Below are 12,290 nucleotides of genomic sequence, written 5' to 3' on the forward strand. Positions count from 1 at the left end.
TTTTGCATTCTGAAATGTACGGAGTGCAAAATGGATTCCTCACATTTTGAGCAAAAGATAGAAGAAGGTAGTTTGATCTCATTTGAATTCTTCTCCTTCTTCTTCTTCTATCTTTTGCTGTGAAAGGAAAGGAGGGGAAAATGGAGAAAAAGGGGACCATCTTGATGCAAAAATATGAGCTTGGGAGGTTGCTTGGTCAAGGGACCTTTGCAAAGGTATATCATGCAAGAAACATCAAGACAGGGCTCAGCGTCGCTGTCAAAATCATCGATAAAGAGAAGGTGATGAAGGTTGGTTTGATTGATCAAATCAAACGCGAAATTTCTGTCATGAGCCTGGTTAAACACTCCAATGTTGTCCAACTCCACGAGGTCATGGCTAGCAAGACTAAAATATATTTTGCCATGGAATTTGTCAAAGGTGGGGAGCTTTTCAATAAGGTGGCAAAAGGGAGACTCAAAGAAGATGCTGCAAGAAAATATTTCCAACAATTGATTGCTGCAGTTGATTTTTGCCACAGCAGAGGGGCGTACCACCGCGATCTCAAGCCAGAAAATCTCCTTCTTGACGAGAATGGAAATCTCAAAGTTTCAGACTTTGGATTGAGTGCGTTGCATGAATCAAGAAGGCAAGATGGTCTTCTCCACACAACCTGTGGAACACCAGCCTATGTTGCCCCAGAGGTGATCAATAAAAAAGGGTATGACGGGGAAAAGGCCGATATTTGGTCGTGTGGAGTCATTCTTTTTGTTTTGCTCGCTGGTTATCTTCCGTTTCATGATACAAATTTGATGGAAATGTATAAGAAGATAAGCAGAGGAGAGTTCAAGTGCCCGCAATGGTTTCCCCCCGAGGTCAAGAAGCTCATGTCGCGAATTCTTGATCCAAATCCATGTACCAGAATGCCATTGTCTAAAATCATGGAAAATTCTTGGTTCAAAAAGGGATTCAAACAGATTGCAATTCCAATTCCTGATCTTGATGGCGCTGATTGGGAGGAGTTTGAATCACCACGTGGTGTTCTGGATATTCATGACTTATGTAATTCAGATTCAGAGGGAATTCATCAGCACAAGGAAGAAGTCATAACTAGGACAATGAAACCAACTTGTTTGAATGCATTCGACATCATATCTCTCTCACCAGGCTTCGATTTATCTGGCCTATTTATTAAAGATGTAAATTGCAAATCAGAAGCTCGATTCACCACGCAAATGCCACCGTCAATGGTCGTGGCAAAGTTGGAGGAAATTGCAGCTATAGATAGTTTTAAGGTGAAGAAGAAAGATGGCATGGTGAAATTGCAAGGCAACAAAGGCGGTCGAAAAGGGCTGCTTGCAATAGATGCAGAGATTTTTGAAGTCACTCCTTCATTTCACATGGTGGAGGTGAAGAAGAGGGCAGGAGACACAATGGAATACAAGAAATTCTGTGATCAAGAATTGAGGCCTTCACTCAAGGGCATTGTATGGGATTGGCAAGACATTACCAACAAAGAACTACCTCGGAATTAACAATCCAGAGGATCAGTTATGAGTGCAATTACCCTCTTGGATATATGGTTGTTTGTGGGATTTGATTTTTTTTCTTTTTCTTTTTCGATAAGTACGAGGTTTCGAGTCCAAGACCTTCTACCTACAATCTCTTTCACGTTACCACTTAATGGAACACTCCCCCGTGGGACTTGATCTTAATCATCCTAGTTGCTCCAGGTTTCATGAATATCCAACTGGAATTTTCTTTTTTATTTTTGTTCTTTTTTTTGCTGGCCCTCTTGATTTAGTGAACTTTCAAAAGGCTCAGTTCTATATTACTCCAGATTTTTAAGCAGTCGATGTAGGAGAACAATGTACTCGATCATTAAAAGACAACCATTTCTCCAAGAAAATGATGAACTTCTTATTTTCTCTTTTAGTTATTCTCAACATGGTAAAAAGCAAATATACCTCTCGATTTGGTTTTGTCGAAGCTGCGGTATATTTTGTTTTTCAGTGATGCAGATACCATTCTGGTGTGTCTAATTGTTATATTTATTGCGTGATTTGGTATACACTCATGTAATTTTATTAAACACATGAATGTTGTTATTGTTTGCCAAATCAATTTATGAAAATAATTTCTAATATAAGTGTATACTAGAACCACAAACATAGCAATCAAACGTAATTAATTAAACTGAAAACTTTAAGTAACAAAGGAGTATATTACTTGCATGGTAGGAGGAGGGATTTCAAAGATTTAGGAAATTTTTTGAAGGGGAAGGCAACTATTAATGTTAGTAAAATCTGTTTGAAAATTTCTATACTGGAGGATACAAACAACATTCAAAAGCCTATAGGTGGCTGCAGTCTGCGCCTCTCAAACCTAGCCATCGTCCCCTGTCTGTCATTGACATATCACGATACAACAACAAAACAAAATTCCCTTTTCCCTAAGAAAAAGAACAAAAGAATTTGTAGCTATATGGTTATATATAGAGTTTTAACCTATAAGGAGATTATATGATAAAGTATCAAATCACAAGTGGGTTAAAAAAATACTTTACCTTCATATATATTATTATCAGAAGCATATGCACATTTGAAGTGCCTATATTTAAACATTTCTTCGTTACGTTTAATTTTTTTTTTTTTTTTTGTAAAATACAAGATCGCGATTGAAACCCACAATAGTCGGTGTTCGTCATCCTTAATTGGTTAATAGAATGGTTTTTTTTTTACACAAAAAAAAGTCAATTTATTTGCTTAAGTTAATAAAAGGTTAAGGTGGAGCACAAGTTTTCCATTTAGTCGAGTTAAAGTTTGTATCGTTCAAATTTTAGCAAAACACCAATTTAAACCCTAAACTACTTTACTAAAGTCAAAAGTCAAAATTATCTTTAAACTTTATTATGAGCTAATTTAGTCTCTCAACTATTTTACTTAAAGCCAAATTAGTCCCTCAACTATATTTTATGCAGTCAGTTTGGTTCTTTTTTTTTTTTTTAAGCCAGTTTGGTTCTTATTTGGCTTTCCACTCAATTTATCAACTTTTTACACCTACAATCAGAAGGAAAATAGAAAATTCAGTCATTACTCTTATTAAAATAATAAAAAACAAATATTTGTCTAGAAATGGACAATGAAGTTGAATCATATAGAGAGCAAAATAATTAGAGCTTCTTTTGGAGAAAAAACTGCAACTTCAAATTAAAAACTTGAAAGGGGAAGGTAAATACCCCTTAAGCCCTGGTCTAGAATACTACAAAGCTTTAAACTAAAGAAAAAGAGAGTGGGCAACTATCCCATCTATTTCCACCACATCAAGCAACAGAAATTATATACATGTAGCTTAGGGAAATTTAGGGGATTTCGACTAGCCCCTTTTCAGGCAATTGCTTGATGGTGTAGACAAGGGCTGCAAACGAGCCGAGCCAAGTTGAACTTTGAGCTAATCGAGCCGATTCTCGACTAAATTTTACCAAGTTCGAGCTCGACCTCGACGAGCCGGCAATTTTCGAGCTCGAGCTCGAGTCGAATCAAGTCGAGCTGAGCTCAAGCTCGAAAAAAAATAAAAAATAAATATTTTATTTTAAAAAAATAAATAAAATAATATTTTTTTATGAATAAATAATAAAATATTAAGGATATATACGTAATTTTACTATAAAAATAAAAAATATATATATAATATACGTAATTTTATTATTAAATAAAAATAAAATATATATATATATATATATATATATATATATATATATATATATATATACTCAAGCTCGCGAGCCGGCTCGCGAACTAACGAGTTTAATATTCTTAGCTTGAGTTCGAGCTCGCTCGCGAGCGGCTCGATTCGTTTGCAGCCCAAGACAAACCTTACCCTAGCATTGACCATCATGACAATGTTTAAATTACCAAAGCATTATGGAGAAAGAAAATCTGAACATCGCACCAGATTTTCCTTTAGGTGATGAAGCCTCTCAACTTTTACGGGCAGAAACAAGAAGCTAAAATAAAAAGAACCCAAAAAGAAAAAAAGATTGACATGATCAAGATGAAAACCTCAAATTTCTGTGTTAGGCCGGATATTATGATGAGAAAAAGGTCCAAATGAAAATTTGTCATCCGTCTTTAACATACTAGACGAGAACAGGAGCATGAATGTCCAATCCAACAAATTAGTGTTTGGATTGCATTTTTCTGAATTTTTTTTGTAGAAAAATTGCTGTGACGATTTCATAAATGTGAATTTAAAAGATGATTGGAAAATGTGTTCATAAAAAACGCAGAAAAAATTGCAATCCAAACAAAACTTGCAGTTCTCACCATGAATGTCCTGCATTGGCGAATTAAAGAACATGAAATAATGCATGTTTTTTTTTTCGGTTAATGTCAGTGATAAAAGATGCACATTTTTATTAGTTGAGTGACAAAAAAATGAATATGTTAGTTGAATGACAATTCTGAATAAAGAATAAGTTTACTGATCGAAAGACGTAATCTTAAATAATCTAAAGCCATTTCCTCATATGTAAAAGAAATAATCCCCAGTCATGGATCTTGCTAGTCAAAAGAAGTTAGATTCCAGTTCCAATCAAGTTGTAAGAGCAGTAGACTATCGTCCAAAAAGCATCATTGACCCTACGTTTTTCAGTTGCTTTTGAGCCATAATCAAAGTTGCAGACAACAGAATACTGATAACATTGACATCTCACAGAAGGCAGATAGCTGCTCAGTGACAATAATAGCATCCACATCTCTCCATTTGAAAATTTAGTTATGATCACATCACCAGAAAAGAAACCCATGTTTTCTTTCCAAATTTCCAAGTAAAAAACCTACTTGAAAGAAGCAGGCACCAGGACAGACTTACATCTGACCATACAATAATATACCCTAATGTTGTGTGGTCCGAAAAGATTTGTGCAGCTGAAAAAGAAATGTAACACTTGTCGCAGTTGAATATTATGCATGAAGCAGACCAATGGCCCCAGATGCATGAGAGCCCAGAAGGACCCAAAATTGACAGTGAAAGAAGTCACATGACTACACTGCTCTTCTCGAAAATGACCACATTTCAGATCTCAGGGAACCGGGGGCGTGTGTGTGTGTGTGTGTGTGTAGGGTTTTTTTTTTTTTTTTTACAGCTATTGTGAAATAAAATTTACAGCTACCCAATACCAACTATATTTAAAAGGATTGCATATAAAACAGGAAAAAGTCCAAAGGAACCAACTGTCATTTGCAAATTAAGTAATAAGGTGTGTACATATGAAGGCATCCCTCTGGTTCCGCTCATTGCTGATTAAGATTTCGACAAGCCCAGTCTAGAATATGACTACTTCTTACTCTTATAGAACTGGAAAGCAAAGATGCAATGAACAACTTAATACTCCTGATTCCAGGACGCCAGAAATGAGAAGCCTCAGGTCCACAACTGCTGGAGACGAAATTGCCAGCACATTCATCTGGAGCTTTTGCACTGGGGCATTGCTATTTGCATAAAGAAATTCAACTTCACAATTTTGAGGAGCCAAGATGCAGTTAAAATAAAAGGACAGACAAGTGGGCAAGCAAAAATCCAATTATATGTTCTTGTAAATTTAGTTCGCCTATCTAATGTAGAGGTACCAGCTTTTCACTCAATAATTCTAATACATAGCAGCACTAAGAGTCTCAGTCCACTTGGATCTTCACACGATGGAAAGATCAATACAGCTTAGAACCCAAATTGCTATTGGCCATTGCAGCAACAAGAACAACTTCATGATTTTCATCCTATACACAACTCAAGCCCTCCCTGTCAAATTTGTCCTGGCCTTAGTCACAAAGAGAATTTGCAGATGTCCAAATACGAGTGGTTACTTGTCCTGATCTAGCGTCATAATTTACAGGAACGTCCATCCTAATTCAACTATTTAAAGAACCAGTTTTAACTGAAACTAATTCAACTATTTAAAGAACCAGTTTTAACTGAGATGGTGAGTTATCGACCGACAAATATGTCAACTCATTTCTTGTTCTTGTAACTGACCAACAAATACAGACCACAATTTCATTTCTTGTATTCACCGAGACACAAACAAGGCGAGCTATAGGGTGACTATTAACAAAATCCCCGATAGAGCTCCTATTCAACCCAAGTCCATGCTTACTGCCATCTTTGCTTATAGGAAGGATTAGCAGACACATGAAAATAACACGACGAAAGCACCATGCGTTAAATCAGAAATGCCAACTCCCTTGACAATTGTACGCGTCAATGAGGGTTCCCAAGCTATCCACTTGCAGTATAACCATAGCCAATTAGAAAAAATCGGCCCACTGTTTGGTCCCTAACACATGCTAGATTTATTGATCTTCGGTTCCTTGTGGTCCTGGAATATCCCCACCAAATCTATAGTTCAGATTTCATGGTGTGACCTTGAATTCTAAATGGGACCTAAATACATCTTAAATCACAACTTAAAGTCTAACTATGTCCATGGAAAGTACAAACGTGCTCCTATTTTCGTAAGGACCAAAAAAATAATTATAACAAATAAGAAGGCCACACTAATTAAACATATTGGGATGTATTGTTATTTCTATACATTTAGAGGCAACATAGAAGTGACAATCAAATTTACCTAGCAAGCAAGTGATCAAATAAATCTAATTGTGAACAGACAGAAAGGACGATACAAGAGTGTGCACTCAATTTGGACAGCATTTCAATCAGGTGCCAATTTTGACAGCATGAGCACTAAGAAGTTTAAATTGTGCAGACGGTTAGAAACAACTCTCTAGTCGATCACTGGAACATGATACCAATTTTACCACAGGAAGATAAGAAATCTTCAAAACTTGAACACATCTTCTTCTGAAAATCAGTAAAAAGGAACCATAAACCAGATGTTCAATATTCTATACATGCAACTTTTTCTTTTTTATGTTTTCTGCAGTATAGATGAACATATATACTAACAACTTTATGAAAAAATGTGTAGATAATTCAACACAGGAAGTTGACTGTTAGATTACACCAATTGAGTCTCATGAGTCACAACCACATCCTGTGCTCCACCTCTCCGACCAAAAAAACAAAAAAGCAACAAGAAAGCAAATTCTTAGAACAACTTCCATATCATTATGTCTTACTAACAAAGCACATTAAAAACATTACTGACCCCTAATCCTTCAGACGCCCACAATTTTTCATCATTCTGAAGAAGATTACAGAATTATGTCCAGACTATAGTGTTATAAAAAGAAGTTTCTTTGATCTCTCATGCAAATATAGGAACTAATGATGTACTGAATTAAATTTACTATTTCTGTTTAAGGTGTTGCTCAGATTAGATAAGTTTAATTTCCATCATTCAGAAGTTGTACTGGATTTTGCAGGACGTAAGGTCCATTCCTCACTTCATTTCCTGTGTCCGTTTCTTAAAATAGTACAATAGATGGTTAATGGTCCTAGCCAAACCTCCCATCATCAAAATGTGGCTTTCACTTTCAGCGGAAGGGACCAAATGATTCCCATGAAAACAGTACATAGATCAATAAAAGTGAATTATGCTCACCAAGCTAAAACCTTAGAGACAGTATGCCAACAGTTAACTGCTTTGCATTGGATTAAAAAAGATCAAGAAATAGAGCTCACTGAACAAAAGCAACAAAACACTTTAGTTGCTTCTTCAGTAAATGTGGTTTGAATAATCAGAATACTGAGTAACACATTATATCAAGAAGTATAGTTATGATACATTCAGTTGATAATAACTAACAACCTGAGCAAGACACTACCAAACCAAAAGGCTGAGCCAAAAATACACAACCAAACCAAAGCAGAATACTAGAACAAGTACCAACTCAGTAGAGCAAGAAAGAGGAGCATAAACTTAAAAATACAAAAATAAATGCAGGTACTATTTTTTATTCCCTAAAAACCCAGACAATGAAAGTCATGTCAAGTAAAGAACAAAGAATATTTTGTTCGGAGTAACCTTAGAACCATCCACAGTATCTTCCTATTGAGGAACAATTGCTAAGCCTAGAATTCTTAATTCCACCATCCATTGTTCTTCTCCATCTTATATAGTGTTGTTAAACATGAAAAATGAAAACAGTGCTCTAACTAGAACTAAACAGTTCATATCAAAAGCTGAAAATTCTTAACATTGGACACGGAATAGCAATGATTGCACCCGCAATATCTTCCTTTTGAGGAACAATTGCTGACCCTAGACGTCTTAATTCCACCACTCATTGTTCTTTACCATCTTACATAGTGTTGTTAAACATGAAAATACAAGACAGTGCTCTAAATAGAACTAAACAGTTCATACCGAAAGCTAAAAATTCTCAACATTGGATACAGAACAGAAATGATTGCATCATGTTCTCCAAAACCTAAAGAGCACAGTCAAGAAAAACCCTTCTTGAATGTTTTCACTAAATGTCTACTCCTTATGTTAGTCAATAATTTTCTTTTTCCTAGATGCATTAGCAGCATTTTTTCCCATCTACTTAATCATCTTCTACCTCTGGTTATCCAGCAATTATTTCTATTGATCAAGCAATCAAAATCAGCTTCACCGTACCAATCACCAATATGGAATTTGATCTTTGTAAATGCAAATTGACATCTTCAATAGCAAATGGTTCGCAATAGTTGTGATCATTATACAATGCATAAGAAGCAAATTTAGGACTAACTCATTATTTAATGAACGATGACACGTTTAATTCTGATTTAGCAATAGTGCAACCAATAGATATTTCTAAATGTCCACACAGACATATCCAATATTCATTTTCTTTTTTTCTCTTTTGTTCCCCCGTCAGGTTACCCAGAATCAGTTAAAATAAAAAGGAAATATAATTTTTTTTATTTAATAAATTCGATTATCAGATCAAGATACATCAGAAATTCATGTCGCCTCCGTGTACAGCTGCGTATCTCATTTTCTAGATACTTCATCTACACTAACCGGACAAGAAAAGCACATGCAAGGTCAGAAAACAGAAGAGCTTCCCCTAGACCACAACCAAAGAGAAAAAAGCAACTATGATACAAAAGCTACACTGATAGAAGTAGCCAAAGAGAAATACCCTTTTCTCTTCTTTCTCTGCCTATTCAGTGTCTGAAGGCAAAGCGTAAGGGGCACCTTCGAGCACTAGATTCTGCAAACCAGGTTTTAATTCCCGATTACAGAAGTCCTCGTACTCTACTCTGTCTCCTCCTTTCTTCTTCACCTCAACAACTCTCAAAGATGGTGTCAATTCAAATATCTCAGCTGCAATCGTCAATGGACCCTTTACACCCTCTCTTGACCCCTCCAAATTTACTCTACAATCCTTCTTCCTTACTGTAAAACTCACAACCTTGGCAATCTCTTCCAACTTGGATATAATCTTTGGTACCGGAGCCCCCGAAACGAACCTTGCTCCATCAGTTCCTTCCTCAAATAAACCAGACAAATCAAAACCACGCGAAAACGAAATAATATCAAATGCATTCAAACTAGCTGGCCTAGGCAAAGTAGCCAATCTCCTCCTGCTCTCAACTTCAGGTTCAGGCTCAGAGAAAGACTGATCAGACTCAAACCCATCACCCTCACCCAGTGTCTCACCCCGACCACCCTCCCAAACTTCATCGTTTACACTGCATAATTTATCATCCTCAATATAAAACTTGATATGCTTAAACCCCTTCTTAAACCACCTATTCTCCATTATCTCTGCAATCGTAATCCGAGTCTCGGGATTTGTATCAAGGATTCGAGTTAAAAACCGAGTCAATTCGGGAGAAAACCATCTAGGACACCTGAATTCACCCTTATAAATCTTCTTATACATAGCCATAACATTTTGATCATGAAATGGTAAATACCCTGCCATTAACACAAACAAAATCACCCCACATGACCAAATATCAACTTTAGCAGCATCATACCCTTTTCTTGCCAAAACTTCAGGTGCAACATAAGCTGGAGTACCACAAAAGGTATGAAAAAGACCGTCTTGCTTAATCTGCTCGGAAATAGCACTAAGCCCAAAATCAGAAACCTTAAGATTACCATCTTCATCCAACAATATATTCTCAGGTTTAAGATCTCTATGATAAACACCTCTAGCATGACAAAAACCAACTGCAGAAATCAATTGCTGAAAATATTTTCTAGCTACCTCTTCTTTAAGCCTCCCTTTTGCAACCTTATTGAATAGCTCCCCACCCTTAACATACTCCATCACAAAATAGATCTTGGACTTTGTAGCCATCACCTCAAACAATTGAACAATATTGGGATGCCTTACTCTTCTCAAGATAGAGATCTCCCTTTTAATATGAGCAATCAGCCCAATTTTCAGCACCCTTTCTTTATCAATAATCTTGATTGCTACATTTTCATTCGTCTTCACATTTCTAGCATGATAAACCTTAGCAAAGGTCCCATGGCCTAACAATTTCCCGATTTCGTACCGGCCTAATATCAAGCCTTGCAATTCCTTCTTCCTGGAGCTGGTACTTGTTGCTGCTGTTGGTGCTGCCGGAGCTGCTGCAGCCATGGTGCAAAATCTCGAGATAAACTCAAAAGGGTCGGTCCAAATCCCAAAAGGGTCAATCAATTTCACAAAATTGAATTCTAGTTTGATCGTCTAGACAAGAATGGGATTTGAAAAATTCAGGTGTTCGGAGGCGGCGTTATTTCCATAACAGGGGGAGGATGGAGAAGGGAGGCAGCCAAGAAAGGAGGGTGTCTTTCCTGTGTTGCTTGACGTCCGCCGTTTGGACTTTTTTTTTTGGAGGTTTCTGAGGTGTAGAAATAAAAGAGTTCTGCAATGATTGTGGAAAAATGGTATTTATAGGCTGGTTAATAAAGGTCAATTCAATGGAGAGAGAAAGAGAGAAGGAGAGAGTTAGAGGAGTTGTAGGAGTAATTTAGTACTGTTATGTGTGAAGCAGATTCTGCGTCTCATGTTTTACAGCTGGAGGCAGATTTATCATTTGACTGTAACGGCTATTCATTTATTTTCAGAAATAATTTTGGGTATAATTACGTAAACCACTCTTGAGATTTCTGATAATTGCCACCACTTTCATTAGAGTTTGAAAAACTATACTTACCTCCTTTTAGTGTTATGAAATAATTATAATAACCTTGACAACTCTGCAAATCGTAAGTGAAAAATGGATACAAAGAAAAAAAATCATATTTTACAAATTTTTTTTATCCAAAAATGCTAACCTCATTTCACCTAATACATTATATTCAATTCGTAAGTTAGTTGAATGGATTTCTTATTTGATCTTATAAATAGCTAACTAGTAAGGATGCATTTTTTAAAATTAGTTTCTTCACAACCTATTTAAAAAAGAAAAAAAAAGTTCAAACATTAAAAAATGATGCTTTGAAGCATGACCTAAATTTTACTGCAAAGAACCCTCTTAAAATTTTTTCTACTTAGCAAGTAATGTTGATATTTTATTTCTTTTGTCATTTAATTTATTTTGTAAATCAAATAGGAGCAATATAGGATGATATTCATTGGCCTCTCTGTGCTTACATCATCATTTGTTACCAAAATATGCTTTTTGGGGGAGGTCTCCATAATTTTTCAGACCTCAAGGGAGGTGGCTGCAATTGTTCCAAAACTCAAGAGAAGTTTTTGAAATTATCCCACAACTTTGGACGCAATTTGGCAAATGATTGAGAAATTATTTTGGTTAAATGTAAAATGGGAATTGTTGATGGATATGCTTGATCTTGATGACACTCTTTTTTTTTTTTTTTTTTTTAACGGTTCTACTCATGTGAAATGGTTAAAAAACAAATGTCATACTCTTCATGTTAATTATAACTTCATGAAAGTGGTGGTAGTAAATTTAATGAAGGTTGTGGATATTTTTGTCTAATCAAAATGTTGAAAAGGTTAAATGAATTTAACGAAGGATGTGGATATTTGGAGGCTACATCAAGATGTTTCCATTTTGACAAAAAAAAAAAAAATCAAGATGTTCCCTGATGAAAGATCATGATGATGTGTGAAACTGTGAATTGTGATAAATGGTTGGTAATATGACCCACACTTAGAGAAGTGCCGACGTAAAAATTGCAGATTCGAATATTCCATCATCCATTTCTTTTTATTCTCACCGGTCACTGCTATTTGAACACCAATCTTTGTCGTTTCGAATCCGTCAACTGCCAAGCAACTGATGTTGGTCCAAATGAAAGAGATTTGCATCTCTTAATCATAAGAATCGTACAATGAATGTGGTTCATATTAAAAAAATATATATATCTGTCCAATGTCAAGAAGAGG

At 35.9% G+C, this 12,290-nt stretch overlaps 2 protein-coding genes across 2 annotated transcripts; one reads left to right on the plus strand and one right to left on the minus strand.

Annotated features, from left to right (window-relative positions):
- Positions 1-1,694, plus strand: LOC113726176 (CBL-interacting serine/threonine-protein kinase 20). The gene has a single exon (XM_027249743.2). The coding sequence runs from the start codon at positions 141-143 to the stop codon at positions 1,512-1,514; it is 1,374 nt and encodes a 457-aa protein (XP_027105544.1). The 5' UTR covers positions 1-140; the 3' UTR covers positions 1,515-1,694.
- Positions 1,695-8,926: 7,232 nt separating this feature from the next.
- LOC113726175 (CBL-interacting serine/threonine-protein kinase 12-like) lies at positions 8,927-10,673 on the minus strand. Its single transcript, XM_027249742.2, has one exon. It carries the CDS (start codon positions 10,530-10,532, stop codon positions 9,096-9,098), a length of 1,437 nt encoding a protein of 478 aa, XP_027105543.1. The 5' UTR covers positions 10,533-10,673; the 3' UTR covers positions 8,927-9,095.
- Between the last annotated feature and the right edge of the window lie 1,617 nt (positions 10,674-12,290).

This window comes from Coffea arabica, chromosome 2c (assembly GCF_036785885.1).
Source record: "Coffea arabica cultivar ET-39 chromosome 2c, Coffea Arabica ET-39 HiFi, whole genome shotgun sequence".
Lineage (NCBI taxonomy): Eukaryota > Viridiplantae > Streptophyta > Magnoliopsida > Gentianales > Rubiaceae > Coffea > Coffea arabica.